At 45.7% G+C, this 23,032-nt stretch overlaps 1 protein-coding gene across 2 annotated transcripts in view; it reads left to right on the top strand.

The window, feature by feature from the left end:
• The window catches only part of IFT56 (intraflagellar transport 56), an 872,526-nt gene that overhangs the window by 159,622 nt on the left and 689,872 nt on the right, over positions 1-23,032 (top strand). For both annotated transcript variants that reach the window (XM_077452501.1, XM_077452500.1), the window contains exon 6: positions 10,603-10,748. In XM_077452501.1, the coding sequence (XP_077308627.1) occupies positions 10,603-10,748 (146 nt within the window). The remainder of the gene's footprint in view (positions 1-10,602; positions 10,749-23,032) is intronic.

The raw sequence follows: 23,032 nt of genomic DNA, 5'->3' as shown, positions 1-23,032 counted from the left end.
ATTTACAAGGAATGGGGTCGCCCGCAATGGACCTTTTTCGGTCCCCAAATACATGGCGGTGCGTTACCCCTTTGTGGAAAGCCTTATCAAAAGATGGGCGGCTCCTCCGGTTGTGGACCCCCCCAGTATCCAGGTTAAATAAAGTAACCACGATCCCGGTTGAGGGGACTCCTGCATTTAAAGATCCCATGGACAGGAAGGCCGAGGCAGTGGCTCGTTTCTTGTTTACGGTTGTGGGGTCAGCCGTGCGACCTGGACTGGCATCTGCACTTGTGTCAGACACTGACTGAGTGGGCAAAACTTTTGCACCGCGAATTGGGAGAGCAACAGGCTTCCCCTGTCTGCGTGGAACTAGCAGACCAACTAATGCAAGGCCTTAAGTACATCTGTGACGCAGCCCTGTATACCCTTCCTCTGCTATCCAGGGCTTCAGTGTCAGCTGTGGTGCCGAGGAGCCTAATTTGGCTAAAATGCTGGTCTGCTGACCAGGCATCTGAAAAAGCCCTGACGGTTCTTCCCTTCCTTGGCGACCGGCTCCTTGGAGCCACATTAGATGACATTTTTAAAAATGCCACCAGTGGTAAGAGTACCTTACTCCCACAGGCCAGGAAGGCTAAGGAGCCACGCCGTAGGCAAGGGCCCTCTTTCCGCTCACAAATGGCTTTTTCGTCCTCCCAGAGCTTCGACAAAACATCCCCAGCCCAACAGGATGCCCATGGACGGTCAAATACGTTCCTGGAACCGCAAGCCTAACAAACCTGCGAATAAAGGTGCTACCGCATGAAGGTTTGCCCCCACCCATGTCTCAGGTGTGAGGTCGCCTTTGGGAGTTTGGAGCCTGGTGGTCCTCCCGGTTATCCGACCAATGGGTCTGCAACCTGATTTCCACTGGCTACCAGATAGTTTCTCTCTTGGCCGCAAAACAGATTCTTCCCCTCCAGCATACCCGTATCCCCGGCTCGCCGGGAGGCCCTTTTGGGGGCGGTAAGTGATTTGCTGAATGAAGGTGATTGTACCGGTTCCGGAATCGGAACGCTTCCAGGGATTCTACTCAAATCTGTTTGTGGTTCCCAAGAAGGAAGGGGTACATCTAATCTTGGACCTAAAAGCCCTTAATCACTTTGTAAAAGTGCAGAGGTTCAGAATTGAATCAGTTCGCTCAGTAGTCACTGCACTCCATCAAGGGGACTCCCTGGCGTCCTTAGACATCCAGGATGCATACCTGCACATACTCGTATGCCTCTGGCATCAAAAGCTATTAGATGAGAACCTGAAAGACCACAACATACAGGGATATACAAGGTAATACTGACATATAATCACACACATAGGTTGGACTTTTTCAAGCTTACCTACTATGTAAAAATACAGCCAATAATTTAAAATCTAATTTCTTCATCAATTTAGGCCAATATGTTTTCTGCTACATATTTTTGGTAAAAAAAAAATCCCAATAAGCATTTGATTGGTTTGCACAAAAGTTATAGCATCTACAAACAGTTTTTTTTGTTTTGTTTTTATTAGTAATGGGACTGCGATTCTGCGGTGGACAAATCAGACACCTAACTGACACTTTTTGGGGGGGGGGGGGGGAAAGACAAGTGACATTATTACAGTGATCAGTGCTAAAAATATGCACATTGTACAAATTACACTGGCAGGGAAGGGGTTAACATCAGGGGTGATCAAAAGCTCAACTCTGTGCCTAGCTAATGTTACAGTGTAATGGGGGAAGGCACTTTTACTAGTGGAAGACATGGATCTGTGTTTCTGCTTTACAGAATAGCAGACAGAATAGCAATCTGCCTTGTTTAGCAATCTGCCTTGTTTTGGAGTGGGGAAGCTCACAGTGGGCCTTTTCAGCCCCGAGACGGATGGCGGTGCGTTACCCCTTTGAGGAGAGTTTCCTGAAAAGTTTCCTGAATAAATGGGCATCTCCTCTGGTATCCAGGTTAAATAAGGTAACCACAATTTCAGTGGAAGGGATCCCTGCTTTCAAGGACCCTGCCTACAGAAGGGCCGAGGTGGTTGCACGGTCCATGTTCACGGTGGTGTGGTCAGCATTGTGGCCAGTGTTCGCCACGGTCCTGGTGTCACAGACGCTTACTGAATGGGCTAAGTTGTTGTTGCGAGTTGAAGAAGCAACAGGTTTCCCCGGTTTGCGTGGAACTGGCAGACCAGTTGGTGCAGGGCCTGAAGTATGTCTATGATGCGGCCCTAGATGTGGCCCCCTTGCTTTCTATAGCCTCAGTATCAGCTGTGGTGCTACGTCACCTGATTTGGCTTAAATTCTGTTCTGCGGACCAGGCTTCTAAGAAAGCGCTGGCGGATTTGCCCTTCCAGGGGGAGAGGCTATTTGGAGCCTCACTGGATGACAGTATTAAGAATGTTACTGGGGGGAAGAGTGCTTTGCTCCCACAGTCCAGAAAGGGTAAGGAGCCACGCCGTAGGCAGGGGCCCTCCTTTTCCACTCAGAAGCGTCTGCCTGGGTTGGCAGGTAAGCATTCCCAGTCCGACAAGGTGCCCGCTGAGGGACAAAAGCATCCCTGGTTTCGCAAGCCAAACAAGCCTGCAAGCAAATCTGTTGCCGCATGAGGGCTTGCCCCCTCCTGACTCTCGGGTGTGGGGGGGTCGCCTTTGGGAGTTTGCAGCCCAGTGGACCTCCCTTCTTTCTGTCTGCGAACTCGTTTCATCAGGCTACAAGATAGTTTCTTTCTTGTTCGCCAAACCAATTTTTTTTTTTTCCCTCCAACCTTCATCTTCTTCATCTCATTGGGAGGCCCTGTTCGGGGCAGTACAGGATCTGCTGCTGCGCGGGGTGATATTACCTGTGCCGACACCCGGAAAGGTTTCAGGGATTCTACTCCAATCTGTTTGTAGTCCCAAAGAAGGAAGGGGTCTGTCCGGTCCTGGATCTCTAGGCCCTCAACGGCTTTGCGAAAGTACAAAAGTTCAGGATGGAATCAGTTCGCTCTGGTTGCTGCACTCCATCAGGGTGATTTCTTGGCGTCCTTGAGGTGGCGTCCACGCACATTACTCAGTTTCCAGGATCCTTCTGTTTTTGCAGTGAGAAGTGGATCAGAAACTTGCATTAAGCACCATTAAGGGGCAGATATCAGCTTTGGCTGTCCTTTTTTTTTTTTTTTTTTTTTTTTTTCAGCGACCTTTGGCTATTCATTCACTGGTGAGTACATTTGTACAGGGGGTTTGGACATGTGGCCCCTCCTGTTTCGACCACCGCTGCCTCCGTGGGATTTGAATCTGGTGCTCTCGGTGCTTCAGAAACCACCGTTTGAAAACAGGGAGATTCCCTTTTTGACACTATCTCAGAAAGTAGTCTTTCTAGTGGCTATTACATCTGCAAGGCGGATTTCTGAGTTGGCAGCCTTGTAATGCAAGTCTCCCTACTTGGTCCTCCACAAGAATAAGGCAGCCTTCATTTCTTCCAAAAGTTGTTTCAGCTTTTCATCTAAATGAGGACATTGTGCTTTCATCCTTATGTCCTCGGCCGTCACATCCCACAGAGGTTGCTTTGCATTCTTTGGACGTGGTCCGGGCTCTGCAGGTGTATCTATCTGCTACAGCTCCTTTTCAAAGGTTGAATTCCCTGTTCGTATCGGTGGCTGGTCCAAAGAAGGACCTGGTGGTCTCGTCGGCCACCATTTCTAGGTGGATCAGACAGATCGTGGTCCAGGCTTATGCCATAAGGGGGCGGGCACCCCCCTTTCCTGTCACAGCACATTCTACCAGGGCAATTGGTTCCTCCTGGGCTTTCCGAAAATCAAGTATCCATTAGTAGGGTAGTCTTGACTGAGGCGAACAAATTTTTTCTAGACTTGAGCTGTAGCGACTATTGTTGGGGGAATATGTGAGTACAGCGGGGGAGATCTAGGATTAGAGAGAAGCCATGCAGAGATTTTTCCCCGGGATGAGAGAGGCTTCAATTTGTCCCCATACCGTGATTGGAGAGGATGAGAACCAATCCTTAGTTTGGGTCAATACCGATGCCATATAATAGTCCTGGAAGTCTACATATCTGGTATCCCCGGCCCTATGGTGTTTAATCAATTTCGTGTGCGCGCTTCTGTTCTTTTTACCTTGCCACATGTAGGAGGAGGGTATAGATTCTAGGGACCTGAAGTAGTTGGCAGGGATACCAATAGGAAGTGTCCTGAACAGGTATAGGATTTGGGGGAGATGTAGCATTTTGAATGCCGCTAGGCGACCCATCCATGACAGCTCGAAAGACGCCAGCCTGCGTAAATCTTCTTGAAGTTTGACTTTAAAGGGGATAAAGTTATGGGAAAATAATTCTGCTGTCGTTTTGGTTAATTGAACTCCAAGGTAAGTTATGCCTTTATCTGCCCACGTAAATGGCATTTGTTGTTGTAAAAATAGACTGGTAGTGGAGTCGACTCCTAAGTTCAAAATGCAGGATTTTGTGTCATTGACTTTATAGTAGGAAACGTTACTGAACCAGGCTAGCGTCCCTCCAGGGACAAGAGTACAGAGGGGGTACCTGAGCTCCTTGCTTGGTGGATAATATCTATCATCCTTCTAGTGGCGTCTGAAGATTGGCGGCCTTTCGTGAATCCTGATTGGAGTGGGGATAATGTCGATCAATCGGTTAGCTATCATTTTTGCATAGATCTTGACATCCACGTTTAAAAGGGGAATGGGGCGGAAATTTTGGGGGGCATTTGGTTCTTTTCAAGGTTTTGGAAGTGTGACAACTATTGCACTCAGCATCTCTGAGGGGAAAGAGGAGGAAGTCACAGCGGAGTTATAGACCTTGCAAAGTGTGGGAGCTAGAATGTGTTTAAAAGATTTATAGTATTCCCCATTAAGTCCATCTGGTCCCGGGGATTTGGAGTTTGGGAGTTTATTGATAACATTTAATATTTCAAGGACCGTGAAAGGATCATTAAGGTTGGCTAGCTGTGCCGGTGAGATGGAAGGGAGTTTAATTTGTGCTAAGAATTTGTTTATTTCCTCTTGGGATGGTTGTGTAATGTGCTTATCCTCCCTCAAGTTGTAAAGATCTTTGTAATAGGAACCGAACCGAACGCATTAGCAATCTCGTGGGGTTTCATTAGCTTTTCTTTGGTGTGGGGATGAAACAAGTACAAGATTTTGGATTTGGTTTTATACCCTTTTAGTCTCAGTGCCATCAATTTTCCTGCTTTGTTACCTGTTGAGTATGTGGACGCTCTAAGTTTGGTTAAAGTTTTCCCAAACGATTCTAGTAGGAGCGAGCGTAGCTCATGGCGTAGTTTAAAAAATTGGGTTTGGAGAGTAGGGGAGGGATTCTTTTTGTTTTGAGATTCAGTGACTTCAATGGCAGCCGTGATTTGGTCTAATTTTAGTGATCTGTTTCTTTTCTCTGGCCCCCAATTGGATAAAGACACCTCTAATGACAGCTTTGTGGGCCCTCCACACCACCACCGGATCAGACACTGATTGGGAATTAATGGAGAAAAACTCTTCCAGTTGTTGTTTGAGATTATTAGCAGTGGATGGATTATGGAGAAGATAGTTGTTTGTCCTCCAGAGAAATGAGTTGGGTTGAGATGTTTTGGTATCAATAGTGATACTAATAGGGGCATGGTCTGACCAGGTGGTGGTGTGGATCTCCGAAGCTGGCACTTTTTGAAGCAAACATTTATCAGAAAGAAATAGGTCTATGCGTGAGTAGGTGTTGTAGCGCAGCGACAGGTAAATATAATCGCGTTCACTTGCGTGACAACACCTCCACGCGTCAAACATCTCGTTCGTACACAGAAATTTGCTTAGTGGTGAGGCAAGCCTCTTAATCCCTGCAGTAGAGTCCATGTTGTAGTCCGGCACTAGGTTAAAATCGCCGCACCACAGTAAGTTACCTTTCCTATGAGTTTTAACCTTTTCCAGTAAGTCATTTAAGAAGGACATCTGACGATGGCTCAGTGCATACAAGGAAACCAAAGTGTATTGGACATGGTTGAGTGTGCATGCTAATGATGTAGCGACCTTCTGTGTCCGTGATGCAATTCTGCAATTGAAAAAGGACTGTGTCCCAGATGGCAATCAGCACCCCTTGTTGCTTTTTTGTATAGGAGGACTTAAATACATGAGGAAACGATTTATGCTGCAACCGGGGTGAGGAGTCCTGTGCAAAATGTGTTTCCTGGACGCAGAGTACATCACTTTTGAGCAATAAGGCCGTTTTCCACAATGATGTGCGTTTGGCCGGGTGGTTTAAGCCTTTCGCATTAAGGGAGACTATAGTGGTTGTCATAGTGGTAGTTGTGAGTGTGGCTAGATTGACGGTGCACTTACCGTTGGGAGAAGTGTAGTAGCGGGTTTCCAAGGTGTTCGTACCCTTAGTAGTAGAGGGAAGATTCCAGGTAGGCCTGAAGGCGAAGGTTGTTTGGTGTCGTCCAGAGTCCTGAAGTGCGAAGCGAGGTTTGTGTGGCTACGACAGACAATGAGCTGTAGATGTATTCAAGATAAGACAATTCAACAAGATAAGTTGGGATAAAAACACAAAAAAAAAGGAAAAACAGTGAATAAGGAAGCGGCAAACAATGCCGGAACGTAGGCTGTATACAACAGGTCAGCAATGCACATTCCTAAAAGGGTGCTGACTGAACCTGGGGGAAAGTTCGGGCTCTAAGGTCAATGGAAGAGACAGTCAGCCGGACCGGATTCTCTAGGTAGCTCCGTATGGAAAAACAAAAACAAAACAGGTAACAGCTCTTCTTTGATCTTTGGATGGTAGCTCCTGCGAAGAGATCCCTGGGGCGGAGAGCTAAATCTTCTGGGTGCCGCAGAGTTGCCATTCGGTATCTCTGGAATAATGCCCCATGAGTGCAATAATTTCATGCCTCCTTCAACCGTGGAGATGGTATGAGGGATTCCATTATACATGACCAGGACAGTAGCTGGGTGACGCCATTTGTAGATGATTTTATGGTTTGTGAGAGCTTTAGTGATGGATTTCAACTGTCTGCGCAGTTGTAGAGTATACTGCGAGAGGTCAGCAAAAAGTTGAATATCTGTATAAGGGGCAGGCAGTGTGGTAAGGGCCCTAGCTCTAGAGAGGATTTGTTCTTTTGCTTGGTAAAAATGGATCCGCAAAAGCACATCCCTGGGAACTGTGTCTGCCAAGTGGCTCAGCTTAGGGATTCGGTGTATGCGGTCTATAGTGAGTTCAATAGGAGTTAACTCAGGAAGCATACTAGAGAACATGGTGGTAGCATATTTATGCAGGTCTGCGGGAGGAACCGCCTCCGGTATACCGCGTATTTTGATGTTATTGCGGCGGGAGCGGTCCTCGAGGTCCGTGATTTTCGACTTGATCCAATCAGTGTCCTCTTTTTGGGCCATACACGTGTCAACTAAATCGTTGACCGTATCTGTACACTCTCCCAGTTTATCTTCCATATATTGCACTCTATCCCCCATTTGCCGCATGTCTGTGGTAAACTTGTGGATTAGGGAGGACAGGTTGGTCATGAGGGAGGATTGAAGTGATAAGAGCATATCCTTCATGGTAGTATCAAGGACTGGCTGGCCCGAGGTAGGGAAGGCCGCTATGGAGGATTGCAGGAAAGATATGGCATGTGAATTGTGCAGTTCATTACTCACTGTGGTTCGGGCCTGGTCCGCTGTATCCAAGCGCATCCGCGCTTTACCAGGGCTCCGGGAGGTCGGTGAGATCGATGGTGAGTTGGTGAGGGAGGATGGCATTGATTCTCCCTCCACATCCCCAGGATCGCTGCTTGGGAGATCTGTGTAGGCCGACGGCGACCGCGCGGCGGTCCCGCCAGTGCCATCTTGGCTGTGCCTCTCACGCTGGAAGGAAAGCGCTCTGAGCTTCTGGAGGTTTTTCTCCTCCTTTCTTTTGCGGGACATCGTGGCGGTGTGTTCTGGGAGCTCTCCGGGAACGAATGTGGTCTCGCTGAGGATGGGTGATGTCCGTAAGGCTCTGGATGTCCGGCCGGCTGACAGGAGCTCCAGGCTTAGGCTGCCATTCCGTGCGCGCGCAAGCCCTTCCCACCCCTCATTTTGACACTGCTTGGGGACATCCCTAAGGTCAAGATTAAAGGTGCTGTATCTGTCAATGAACAAAAGAGAACATAGGATTTTTGTACTCACCATAAAATCCTTTTCTCTGAAGTTCATCGATGGACACAGCACCCACCCCTCCTATTTATGTTTGTACTGCTTTTTGACGAACTGAGCTGCTGGAAGCAGAGTGAGGGATTATAGCCAGTAGGACCGCTCCCTGGGCGGTACTGTGCAGTTTTGCTGTTTTTACATGTTTTGCCTAGTCCTCTCCTGAAGGTGGTGATATAACCCTAAAGTCAAGATTAAATATGCAATGAACTTTAGAGAAAAGGATTTTACGGTGAGTACAAAAATCCTATTTTATTTTATTCAAAATTTTGCGCTATAAACACTTTTTTTTGTTTATAGCGCAAAAAATAAAAACCACAGAGGTGATCAAATACCACCAAAAGAAATCTGTATTTGTGGTAAAAAAAAAAGGGCATAGATTTTTATTTGGGTACAGCATCACATGACCGTGCAATAGTCAGTTAAAGCGACGCAGTGCCGTATCGCCAAAAAAAATGGCCTGGTCATTAAGGGGGAAATCTTACGATCTGTAAGTGGTTAAAGTGATACTAAAGTCTTTGTTATTTTTTTTTTTTAAATAACATGTCTTACTTGCCTGTTCCGTGCTTTCACAAAGCAGCCCAGATCCTCCTTATTTTGGGTTCCCCGCCAGCGATCCCGCTCCCTCCCTACTTCCGAGTGCCCCCCCCGAACCGCTAATCTGTGTCCATTCAGACTCTGAGCCATGGCTTAGCCCCACCCCCACTCTCTCCTCATTGGTTCACTGACATTGATTGACAGCAGCGGATGCCAATGGCTCAGTCCCACTCCATGGGACAATTATTTATTTATTTTTTTGCCTGGAGTTGGGCTTTAAAGCACTCTGACTGCCAATCAAAGCAGCTATCATTGAATAACATTTTTATCTTACAGTCCTGTATATGCTGGAGTTTGCACTGTTTTACTTCAGAATTTATACCCCATGTTGCTTTTTTGGTGCATCAAAGCATCTCCAGAGCCTCCATAGAAGTCTATCCCATTGCCTCCTAACAGCACCATCTCTTGAGTGGCATTTATTATGAGTTTGCTTTGCTTTGTTTTGGAGGTATTGGAGATATGAGATGACAGGATGCACTGGGAAACCAACAAGTGAACCAGAAAGATGTTATCAGCTGTCACTTCCGGTTCATGTGTATATATACTGGGAGTGCCTGCAGCAGACATAACATCTGGTGTGCAGCAGGAAGGTGAGCAGATCAGAGTGGAGAAAACTACCAGACAGCACACATGCACAGTGTTGGAATACTGTAGGGGAAGGTGACCAGTGACCTGAGAGAGGATTGCACAGCAGAGAATCAGCAGCACTGGGGGACCAGAGTAGGAAAAACTAGCAGATGTTACATGTGGTGCGCAGCATGGGAGCAACATAGCGGGGACCAGAGAGAGAGAGGAAGATCGGCAAACCTGAGCAGAGGATCAGCAGAGGTGGGGTTACTACTGAGCAGAGGATCAGCAGAGCTGGGGGCACTACTGAGCAGGCAATCTGCTGATAGGAAGTACTAATGAGCTGGGGATCTGCTAAGCAGGGATGCTAATGATATGGGGTACTAATGAGTTGGCGATCTTCTGAGCCGGGGTACTAACATACAATTTGCTGAATGGGGGTACGTAAGATCTTATGAGCGGGGGTACTAATGTGCGGGTGATTTGGTAAATGGGGGTACTTTTGAGCTGGGGATCTACTGAGTGGGGGCACAAAGGAGTTGGGGATCTGCTGACGGGCACCAATGAGTGGGGAATTTGCTGTGTGGGGGCACTAATGAACTGGGGATCTGCTGAGCGGGGGTACTAATGAGCGAGGATCTGCTGAATGGAGGTACTAATGAGAGAGGGCTCTACTGATTAGGGTTTCTAATGAACTGGGATCTGCCAAACCAAATGGAGGTAGTAATGAGTGGGGTTCTGCTGAATGGGATACTAATGGGGGGGGTGTCTGCTGAACAGGGGTACTAATTAGCTGGGAATATGTTAAGTGGGGATACTACTGAGCAAGGGTTCTATTGAGCCCCTTTAATACAAATAAAAAATCAACACAAAAAAAGGTAATTGGCAATCTTAATGCTTCAAAAATGCATCACAAAAGCATCAAAAACACACAAAATATGCATGTTAAAGCAGTAGGCACTTTAATGTGTGTTACTAATCAATGACAGTGTAAACTAGCCTTGACTTCTACAACTGCAAGAGAGCATGTTCTGTTGAAAAACAAAGGTCTTACTGGCAGGATCACTTGGTGAAAATAATAACGGCTGCATTTGTTTTCTTTAAGCTTTATCTCCATCACATCTAAAAACTGGTATACAAACTTGCACATACCATACATAACTGTAAAATGTCTATTTTTATATTGATTTCTTTTGCACTGTTTCCAAATGCACTTACAGTACATAAGTGTTTGTTGTAACTCTAAGATTTGTTTTATTAATTTTCTTGTCTTAAAAACAGTTCAATGATGAAAAAAGACTCATGGTCTTTCATCAGAACTTACAAGACATCATTGAAGACCAGCTAAGCCTTGCGTCCATCCATTATATGAGGTCACACTATCAGGAGGCTATAGATATATACAAGAGGATACTGCTAGAGAACAGGTATGGATTAAAAGTGACATTTTTAATTTATGGATAGCTAAATATTTGGAAGGCTTGTTTCTTGAATGTGTAATATGTAAAAAAAAGTAACTACACACTACACTCCACTCATTCAATTACATTTTTTACAATTACAGTTACAGTTCAATCTCACCAGAACATCCTTAGCTGCAATCAGATTCAGTGAATTTTTAAACAAGCTTGATGATACTTGATACTGTAAAACAGCACTTGTCATCTTTTGATCGCATAAAGACTTCCTTGTCCCGCTCTCTAAGATAATACTATGCAATAGTGATTTTTAAGCTTAGCTTTGCTGCAGAAACTTCTTTGAGTCAGCAGCTCATGTCTGTCCATATGCTATTTAAGTTTTTAAAACGGTTGTAAAGGCAATTTTTTTTAAATGAATTGACAAACATGTTATACCTATGTGTACAACATCTATATGTGTCAGGTCACCTGAGACCAGGTGACAGATGCACTCCGTAGGAGTTGGAAGTGCACCACTAGGTAGTGGACCTTAGGACTGACTACTGCAGATTGTACCCAGGGAGATTCAGGACACAGGTCTACAGGATCACTAACACAGATCCCAATGGGAGCTGGAGCATAGATTCCCCAGGGGGCGGAGTCTAAGAGCCAGCGGGTGTTCGCCAGAGCCTCCAGTGGCGAGGATGGACTTCGCTGCAGTCTGGCTCCAGGTCGCAGCCCCTAGGGTCTCACAGCTCACGCTCACAGTAGACTACAGGAGAAGGAAGCAGCAGGCGATAGTAAGGGGATATGGCAGAGGTCAGGGCAACTAGCAGACAGGAACAACAGAGTACATGCCAAAGGTTCAGGATCACAGGCAGTCAGGTATGGTCAGGGACATGCAAAAGGTCAAGGCCACAAGCAGACAGGAATCATTGAGAACACGTCAAGGTCGGTAACAGAGTCAAACATAGAGCACACGGCAAGCAGGAACCAGGAAGCCAAACACATAATGAATACACAATGGTTGATCAGCACTGTTGGCTTGCAGTGCACAGATTAATATAGGGTTCCCTGATAGGGCCTGGGGTGGAGCCATGCTTAGAGGAGAGGTTATAAAAAACACCAGGTGGAAGTGGCTGGCCTCTTAGTCAGAACACATGAGGGGAGGTAAGCAACCAGAGGAAGATCACTGCATAACCATGACAATATGCTAAAGATCGGTTACACCTAAATGGAAGGAGGTCTGCTGTGCTTTTGGAAGAGGAAGGCTGGAAGAGTATTTAACTAGTTGCCGGCCATCTAATGATGGCCAGGCGGCGCGGCTCTTGTGGCGGGAGGGCGTCATATGACGTCCTCCCATTTAAACAGGGAATGTGCGCATCCCTGTTCGTTCGGTGGCGGCGTGTCACGGAGACACTGCTCGCCACCGAGGGGGGTGAACAACCATTGGGTATGGCTGTTTACCACTTGATCGGTCATTATGAAGTCACGGCCAATCACAGATAGTTCCACCCCCACTGTGCACGGCGCATGCACACGATCACGACGGTGGTGGCGTGTTCCTGGGAACACTGCTTGTCACTGACGGTAGTAAACAGCCATTGGCTGGCTGTTTACCCACTAAATGTAAACAAACTGCGGTAACGAGATGTTACCGGGTTCTCCTCCTCACACACTGATCTTGTGTGAGGAGGAGATTGTGGTAACATTTCGTTACCGCCTACAGTGTACACCAACACATACTGATAGCCCCCCCCCCCCCCCCCAATAAAGAGGGCCTGTCACCACCGATCATAGTACCTGTCACTCACAGTCCATCTGAGTACCCGAGTACCTGTCACAGTCCATCGGAGTACCTGTCACAGTCCATCTGAGTACCCGAGTACCTGTCACAGTCCATCTGAGTACCCGAATACCTGTCACAGTCCATCAGAGTACTCGAGTACCTGTCACAGTCCATCTGAGTACCTGTCACAGTCCATCTGAGTACCCGAGTACCTGTCAGTCTATCTGAGTACCTGTCACCAGCCCATCAGAGTACCTGTCACCAGCCCATCAGAGTACCTGTCACCAGCCCATCAGAGTACCTGTCACCAGCCCATCAGAGTACCTGGGTACCTGTCACCAGCCCATCAGAGTACCTGGGTACCTGTCACCAGCCCATCAGAGTACCTGGGTACCTGTCACCAGTCCATCAGAGTACCTGGGTACCTGTCACCAGTCCATCAGAGTACCTGGGTACCTGTCGCCAGTCCATCAGAGTACCTGAGCACCTGTCACCAGCCCATCTGAGTACCTGTCACAGTCCATCTGAGTACCCGTCACAGTCCATCAGAGTACCTGTCAGTCCATCAGAGTACCCGAGTACCTGTCACCAGCCCATCGGAGTACCTGTCACCAGCCCATCGGAGTACCTGTCACCAGCCCATCAGAGTACCTGTCACCAGCCCATCAGAGTACCTGTCACCAGCCCATCAGAGTACCTGTCACAGTCCATCAGAGTACTCGAGTACCTGTCACCAGCCCATCAGAGTACCCGAGCACCTGTCACCAGCCCATCAGAGTACCCAAGTACCTATTTGCAGCCCATGCCTCATAGAATATACGTTGGGGTGTTTGCTTTCCAAAATGGGGTCATTTTGTGGGCAAATCCATTGTCCTGGTGCTCCAGGACCTTCAAAAGTGTGATGGGTAGGAATGGAATGAGATGTGTCGTTTTATGCTCCTAGAAAGCCTGAAGGTACTACTTCAATGTTTGGCCTCTGTATGTGGCCAGGCTGTGTAAAAGTCCTACATATGTGGTATCCCCATACTCGGGAGGAGTAGTCGAATGTGTTTTGGGGTGTAATTTTTGCTATATGCATGCTATGTGTTAGAAATATCTTATAAATTCACAACTTTGTGTAAAAAAAAAAAAAAAATGCGTTTTCATTTTTTTACACATTTTTCAAAAACTTCTGGAACAAAATGAACCTTTCAAAAGACTCATTATGCCTCACAAATTATACGTTGGGGTGTTAGCGTTCCAAAATGGGGTCATTTTATGGGCAATTCCATTGTCCTGGTATTCCAGAGCCTTCAAAATGTAATAGGTGGCTGTGAAATGAGATGTGTCATTTTTGACAGTAGAACGTCTGAAAGTGCCACTTCAATGTTGGTGCTCTGTATGTGGCCATGCTGTGTAAAAGTCTCACACATGTGGTATTGCCATACTCGGGAAGAGTAGCAGAATGTATTTTGGGGTGTAATTTGTTGTATGCATATATTGTGTGTGAGAAATAACCTGATAATATGACAATTTTGTAAAAAAAAATCTTAATTTTGCAAAGAATTGTGAAAAAAAATGACAACTTAAAAAAACTCACCATGCTACTTACTTAATACCTTGGAATGTCTACTTTCTAAAAAGGGGTCATTTGGGGGGTATTTGTACTTTCCTGACTTGTTAGTATCTCAAGAAATGAGATACACCTGATGTACTGAAGGCCTGATCAGTTGTGATCAATTTTCAGTGGCACCATAGTTTGTAGACGCTATAACTTTCACAAAGACCAAATAATATACACTAATGTGGGTTATTTTTACCAAAGATATGTAGCAGTATAAATTTTTGCCAAAATTTATGAAGAAAAATTACTAATTAGCAAACTTTTATGACAAAGAAAGGCATTTTTTTCACAAAATGTACGTTTTTTTTAATTTATAGCACAAAAAATAAAAAACCCACTAGTGATTAAATACCATTAAAAGAAAGTTCTATTTGTGTGGAAAAAAGGACGCAAGATTCATATGGGTACAGTGTTGCATGACTGAGTAATTGTCTTTCAAACTGTGAGAGCGCTGAAAGCTGAAAATTGGTCTGGTCAGGAAGGGGGTGTAAGTGCACTTTATTGAGGTGGTTAATGACCACTTAGCCCCATTATTACTCAAATTAAAGCAAAACGGAGACATCTGGAGCTGGTTGCCACTATCGGTAGAAGGACGCTGCAACTTAATAAAGATTGTATGGTTGCCCCAGATATTATATCTTTCATAACTCTCCAATCTGGATAGGCCAAAAGTGGTTTAAGAGAATAGAATCCCTCTTTAGGGACCTAATCTGGAAAAAGGGACAATCCTACAGTTTGCAAACTATGCAGCTACCAACCAAAGAAGGGGGTATGGCGGTTCCACACACTTCCTTGCATCTCAGCTTCAACAGCTAGCGGGTTTGGAACCCTTGTTGGGGGGAACCCAAGTGGTAAGATGATGATAATGGGGGCTCCACACAGCACATTAATAGAGGTGTTAGAGGCAGATTAAATCCATAGATGTCCGACAACAAAATTAATCGGCAAAGTATGGCAGACAATGAAAGCACTGTTGGGGTATGGAGGAGTATCAGAATATGCCCCTCTATGGAACAACAAAAACTTAGCAGAAGTAAGGGATATAGAGAGAACTATAGAATGGGAGAGACAGGGCATTAATCGATTAAGCCAATTGTATGAGGGAAATGTGAAAACATTCTTAGATTTAAAACGGGAATTTAACATATCAAATAATTTGTTTTATATATATATCTTCAAATCAGACATGCTATTCAAGCCCAGTTTAGGTCGCAGACAATCGAATGGACCCAGATCCCTACTCTCTCAAAAATAATCAAATCGTACACAACAAAAGGACTAATCTCCAAGCTATATGTCCGATTGGAAACTAGAATAATGAATGGAGTAGGTCTTTCCAAGAGTAGCGCATGATGGAAGAGAGATGTGGGGGCAAAGACCACGGAAGAATGGGATAGGATTCTGAAACGAGGAGCACTGGTCTAAATTTCACCCTGACAGAAGGTATCTCACCTATTCCTAATACAGAGTTTACTATACCCTCAAAAAAAGTTCCAATTTGACTGGAGACAAAATGATGAATGCCCCAGTTGCAGGGCATCAGGGGATTTTATTCATATGTTATGGAAATGTCCGAAGCTATATAGATATTGGGTGGAGATAGTAGATAGGATAAATAAAATCTTTAAGACCGCAATAGAACTGATGGCCAAGACCTGTCTGTTGAGGGACATGGAGGGTGTATAGCCTTGTATGACACCATTGAAGTAGTGCTAAGATGCCTCTTTCAGGCGAGACAACAAATCACACAGAAATGGCAGGCACGCAACCCACCCCCCCCCCCCCCCCCGACTGTGGAGAACTGAATTGAGACCATCAACTCAGTAGTTTCGAATGAGAGAGTGATATACACTAAGCAAGGCCTGGCTGGATGAGATAGGGTGTCCCCCATGGGGGGGGGAGCAAATAGATTCATCCCCCTTTTCTCCCCCCCCCCCCTGTTTATTTCTTGCCGCTCTCAGCCCTCCTCTCTGGAGGACTTTTTTTTTTTTTTTTACTTCAGCGTTTCTCTGACTTCTTGGAGTATTCTTCGCCATTCTTTTCAAGGGCATTGCAATTAATAGAATGCATGTATAGCTAATCATTAGGTGGTGTGGTATAGGAGGGTGGGTGAGGGCTGGGTGGGAGGGAATGGGCAGGTAAAACAACAATAGTACCAGTCACTGTAAGTTGTGCTCATAAGTTAGAATTTATGATTTCTTGGCCATTTTTCAGAGAATATGAATGATAACACAAACATGAAATCATAAATTCTGCCAGGGTATGTAAACTTATGAGCACAACTGTGTGTTCCAGGTTCGGGTCTCTCAAAATGCGATGGTATCTTTTGAGACCCTGTGTTATGTGTGCTCTAGGACTATGCAGTGCCATACCCTATGCTAATACTCCACTAGTGTGTGGTAGCGACGCAAACATTCACGATGCAGAGACCAGGTTGGTCAGGACAGGAGGAACAGTAGTAGCGGGTGTCACGCCTATGGCCACATTTCCTACAGAAACAACATCTTCTTTGGGGTGCTCGTTGGGGGAGGAGTACCAGGGAGGACATCCTGGAAAATGCCTCTCATGCACCTGGCTCACTGCATTTACATTTGTGAAGTTGGGGCACAGCACCATCTGGAAACAGAAGGGCTGTGATGATTTCTTTCTGGAATTTAAGGAAGGATCCAGTTCATCCTGACACTTTGTATAACACATAAGTATTCAGCAGAGCCAATTGAAATAGATATACAGACACTTTCTTATACCAGCGTCTGGCTCTACAGGCAATTAAGTACGGCGCCATAAACTGGTCGTTGAAGTCCACCCCTTCAATGTTAAGGTTGTAATCGTGGATACAGAGGAGCTTCTCAACAACACCATTCGCCATTGCAATTTGTACTGTCGCATCTGTGTGAAAGGAGGAAAGAACAAAAACATTCCGATTATCCCTCCACTTCACTGCGAACAAATTATTACATCTCAAGCAGACTCTCTCCCCATTTCTAAGTCAGGTTTCTAAAAGCCGTTGGGGAGAAACTGTTTCAAAGACAAGCGGCCAGAAAACCTAATCGGGGACTCATAAATGCAGACAACTTGATCAGGAATAAACAAGGCTGCAAACTGTTGGTTGAAGTGGTTTATGAGGGGCTGAATTTTATGGAGCTGATCAAATCCAGGGTCACCCTTAGGACAACAGGAGTTCATTGTCATTAAAATGCATGAACTGCAAGATCTTCTTGTATCGTGTCCTGGTAGCAGAAAACACGAGCATATGGTGAATTGGGTCAGTGGACCAATATGACCCCAACTCACTACTTTTATTTATGCCCATGAGTAGGGATAGGCCCAAAAAGGTGAATAAAATCAAGTGACATAAAATAAACAGTTTTCACCTGAATTCCAAGTTGGCCAGTGAATGGGGGGGGGGGGGGGGGGAGTACGGGTGCTGCAGAAGTTGTGGTCTCCCAATCAGGATTGGCATATGCAGTGGAAAGGACACTGAGCTCTACAGGCCTGTCTTTGTTTTCTTGGTGGCTGTGAGACACTACCTGAACTGCACTTATGAGACTTGCCACGTCCCCAAGTGTTACTGCGATACTGGTTTGTCTATGACCAGGATGTACTAGGCTGCTGGTGCTTGCCAGTGCACCAGAAGGATGAATGGCACTAGTACAGGCTCTCTGCTCCTTACAAGAGGCCTGCAGTTCTTGTACCTCAACAACAGAACGGGGTCAGCTATGCCTGATCTTAGTTCTGATGACAGAGTCGTGGTCCCTACTATCTCTCAGGGTGAAGCTGCTCTCTATGGGTTCCTATACTGAGCCTGAATCTGACAGTGAGGCTTCCCCTTCGCTCTCATCTGCCATGCTCAGCAACGTGTAGGCCTCTTCACAAATGTACCTCTGGACATTTTGGCCTCTAAATTTATAGGTGCAACTAGTGCCACTCATAGGCAAAAGAGCACCTGGTTGTCAGAGCCTGCTTCAATCACTACCAAAAAAAACTGTTAACATTCACAGAGATGTGACACACACAGATCCACATCCCGGTTCCTTTTACTGGCAATCGCGGGTGTCCAGCGGATATCGTGACCACCAGGCATGCGCAACGGTTCCCAAGTGACGTGACTCGCACACCCCCTAGATGGCCTTGAAGCCAGGAGGTCATATAACGCCTGCCTAGGATGGGCGATCCCTGCTATGGAAGTCATTTGACTATTGGCGGGGTATGAAGGGGTTAATGGCATGCATTGCCAAACTGTGGTTTCCAAAGCAAGATCAATCCTTTCTTGTATTAAAAGGGTTGTGGACTGCAGGGAGAGAGAGAGAGTAACGTTGTTTTGTCCCAGTACAAATTATAAATTAAAGCTCATCTGGAATATGCTGTTCAGTTTTGGGCACCAGTTCACTAAAAGGATATCGGGGGAACTGGAGAAAATTCAGAGAAGGCCAACCAAACTGATGAGCAGCATGAAGAAGCTCAGCTATGAGGAGAGATTATTGGAACTAAAGTGTCCAGATAGTGAACTTGGTGTAGTGTTATTCACTTTAAGGTTATCGCAGGAGGCAGTCTCCTTTTTTCTTTCTTTTTTTTTTTTTTTTTTTATTAAGCTGTAAATCATTGTAGGTTACCAGCAGTGCTCCCATTCAAGAGTGAGAGCTAGGTAGGTTAATGTTGCACATCGTCACTTGATATGATAATGGGGTTTCAGTCTTCCTCTGCTATTGGGCTCTGGGTTTGTCTGAGAATGTTCTCATTGGCACCCAGCCACGCTGAAGCATCTGCAGCATTCTTAAAGAAGTGGGCTCGCCCCCCAGATGTGATGCGAAGCATTGCTGGGTATAGCATGGAGTATGACAGCTTCAGCCTCTGCAGGTGCTTTTTAACATCGGAAAAGCGTGATCCATTTCTCTGTACCTCAGCTGAGAAATCCGGGTAGAAAGAGATTCTTGTGCCATTAAATTGGATGTTTCTGCGCTCCCTTGCCAACCGTAGGATAATTTCTCTGTCTCTGGATTTTAGCAACCTTGCTATCATCGGGCGTGGGGGATGGCCAGGAGGTAGTGGTCTGGTAGGGACTCTGTGAGCCCTTTCCACCGCATAAAGATGTGTAAATGCCTCTTTGCCAAAGTTAGCCATTGCTCCAGAAATTGAATGGAATCGTGGCCCTCTATCTTCTCAGGTAGCTCTACAATCCGCACATTGCACCACAAACGGTTTTCGAAATCTTCATGCTTAGGTCTGTGGCTTTAGCTAAATGAGTAGTAGCTTGAGATACTCTAATCATGGCAGGTAACTTGTCCTCCATGTCGCTAATCCTGCTCTCAGCTGTTGTCGTTCGCTTCCTTACCTTTTGGATATCTTGCCTGACCAGGCTGACCTCCTCTTTTAAGCTTCAAAAGCGGGCTTGCAGGTTATTAACAGAAGCTATGCATTTGTTTACGGCCCTTAATATAACTGCCAGAGTAGGCTGGTCACCCTCCTTCTCCCCATTGTCTTCTGACTCTGACTGTCTGTATCAACATGGCCGCTGCTCGCCGCCCCAGCACACTGTCCTCCATGACTGCATCACCATGTTCTATGTCTGTATCCAGGTCAGGCTAATTAAGTCGGTCAGACTTTCCTGTCATTTTCATTGCATAGTAGCACATATCTTTTGGAGGATCTCTGGTCCAGTCCTTTGGGTCTTTAAGGTGTTTACTCACCACCTCCTTAGTTTTGTCTCCCCCACGGGCCTTCTGTACTGAGGACGGAGCGCCGCCATGTTGGATTTTAGATCATGAGCCATCTCCTTTGTTTCCCTGTTTCATCATCACCCATTTTTAGCAGTCAACATTGTCAGGGTGTGCAGCGGGTGTTCCTGTGGGTCCTGGGGTAAAACCGAGCGCTGTATCCTGCTGGAAAATGGATCATTTCAGGGTGATGTGCGGGAGCTTTGTGCTAAAGCGTCTGCTCACATGCTGCGCTGGCCATGCCCCCCCCCCCCCCCAAGGAGGCAGTCTTTACATCTGATGCAAAAGAGATTTAATCTCTAAATACTGAAAGGCATCTTCCCAGTAAGAGCTGTGAAAATGTGGAATTGACTCCAAGAGCTGGTTCTGGCCAGCTCAGTAGATTGTTCTAGGAAAGGCCTGGATTCTATGCTAAATGCACATAATTTAACTGGATACTAATTGGGGCTGAAACAACTAATCGATTAATCGACAACTAATCAATTATGAAATCAATCGATTACTATTTTCATAATCGATTAATCAGCCAGTAACATAATGGGGTTAAAAAAATTAAAATTAGCCCTTTATAGTACAAAATAAGCAAATAATCGCTACAGTAAAAAAAAAAAGAATGAACCAATTACAGTAGTGATTTTCTGCTTTTTTGTACTATAAAGGGCTAATTTTAGGTTTTTTTAATCCCCATTATGTTACTAAACATCTTAGACCTGGTTGACATCTATGTGTTTTTTTGTTTTTTTGGTGCTTTTTGCAGAAACGCACTACAGTTCATTTACATGGTTTCCTATGGGACACGATCACATCTATGCTTTTTTTCAGCCACTGCGTATTTTGGAAAGGGTCAGGGACTTTTTTTTTTAATGTAAACGGTACTTTTTTGGTTAAATATACTTCAATGGAGGGGCTGCAGAAAGGCATGTAATGCTTTTTTACAGCAATTTGTGTTTTTTAATCTGCCCAACAAAATTTTGGCCAAAAAAAAGCAAAAACGCAAATCACAGCAAAATCACATGCGCAAAAAATCAAAACGCACAGCAAAAAGCACTGCAGAAACAGATCAAAAGCAAACTGCATAGGTGTGTACCGAGCCTTATGCTGGCCACATGGATCAATTTTCAGAAGAGAATATTCAGACAAAACATCTTTGTACATTTGCTGAATGAAAGAATGTTGTTTGAAATTTTCACTTGTCTTTAACATTCTGTTTTTAAAACTAATGCAATTTCTGAACGGAGAAAACGAAGTTTTCTATTATTTCCAAATTTTCCTGTCACTCTGGTAGAAAATGAACGTCAATTTGACCCCACTAACGATTAGAAAATTGAATGAACGTTCTTAAAATTACATTTTTTAATAAGCGATCGTTTTTCTGATCGCTGTATTAGTGTCACAGGTGACGCTAGTTAGGCAGGTAGGTATTTAGGTTCGCCGCAGCTTTTTATAGCGTCAGGGACCCCCATATACTACCGCAGAAAGCCCCCTGATTGCCCCCTAGTTAACCCTTTCACCAGTGATCACCATATAACTGTTACATGTGACGCTGGTTGGTTAGTTATTTTTTTATAGTTTCAGGGCACCCGCCATTTATTACCTAATAAAGGTTTAACCCCCTGATCACCCGGCGGGTGATATAAGTTTGAGGGTCAGATAAGGTCTGCGTCGCCCCAGGCAGTGTCAGGTTAGTGCCAGTACCGCTAACACCCACGTGCAAAGCATACACCTCCCTTAGTAATATAGTATCTGATCAGATCTATATTAGCGTTGCCAGCATTTTAGGTTTCCAAAAACGCATTGTTAGCGCAGATACCTGCTAGCACCTGCGTTTAGCCCCTCCGCCAAGCCCAGCCCAGCCCACCCAAGTGCAGTATCGATCGATCGATCACTGTCACTTACAAAACACAACACGCATAACTGCAGCATTCGCAGAGTCAGGTCTGATCCCTGCGATTGCTAACAGTTTTTTTTGTAGCGTTTTGATACAGTCGCTGACAGCCTAGGTGCTTTTTTACCTGTGAGTCTCACTAGTGTACCCCTAAATTTAGAGCCCAAAATGGCAAAGCGAAGGTACACTAGTGAAGAGGCCTACACGTTTCTGAGCATGACAGATAGTGAAGAGGACGTCACTCATCTGTCAGATTCAGGCTCAGAATACGATCCTGTAGAGGACAGCGGCTCCATGACAGATAGCTCTGGCGACGGAGATGAGGTCGATCCCGAATGTTTTCTGTTGTTCAGGTGGAGGAACCGCAGGTCCCTCGTATGGAGCAGAGACGTACTAGAGCCGCTCATCCTTCTGGTGAACTGGCAAACACCAGCGGCCTAGTACACTCTGGACGTACATCCAGCACTGCAGTAGCACGTGGTGACGTATCGAGTCCCATAAGTGCAGTTCAAGCTGGCGAGGTGGCAAGCACAAGTAGTGTCCCGCTGCCACCAAGACGAAGACAAAGACAGGCCCGTCGTACCCATAGTGCCCTTCCTGCAGAATTTGCCAATCCGGATTGGGTGCCCACCACTTCTGCAGAACCCATACTTCCCCCATTCACTGGCCAACCTGGCATTAACGTGGAAACAGTTGATTTTACAACACTTGATTTTTACTCACTGTTTTTCACCGAAGATCTCTATAGATCTATTGTGGACCAAAGCAATTTGTACGCTGGTCAACACATCGCCACTGTTCCCCAGTCCGCCCTTAGCAGACAATGGAAACCAATTACGGTTTCCGAATTTAAGATCTTTCTGGGCCTCTCCCTCAACATGGGCATAATCAAAAAGAGTGAGTTGCGGTCATATTGGTCCACTGACCCAATTCACCATATGCGCGTGTTCTCTGCTTCCATGTCCAGGGCACGATACGAGCAGATTTTGCGGTTCATGCACTTCAGCGACAATGAACTCTGTCGTCCTCGTGGAGACCCTGAATACGATCGGCTCTACAAAATTCGGCCCCTCATAAACCACTTCAACCAACGTTTTGCAGACTTGTTTACTCCCCATCAAGTTGTCTGCGTTGATGAGTCCCTGATTAAGTTTTCTGGTCGCTTGTCATTCAAACAATACGTTCCCAACAAGCGTTCCAGATACCGGGTCAAGATGTATAAGCTCTGTGACAGGGCCACAGGCTATACACGTAGTTTTATGGTTTATGAGGGTAAAGATAGTCACGTAGAGCCGGAGAACTGCCCTGACTACATAAGAAAGC

This window comes from Lithobates pipiens, unplaced genomic scaffold, assembly GCF_037356315.1.
Source record: "Lithobates pipiens isolate NorthernLeopardFrog02 unplaced genomic scaffold, aLitPip1_a1.2 Scaffold_23, whole genome shotgun sequence".
Taxonomy (NCBI): Eukaryota; Metazoa; Chordata; class Amphibia; order Anura; family Ranidae; genus Lithobates; species Lithobates pipiens.
This window is presented reverse-complemented; position numbering and strand designations above follow the sequence as displayed.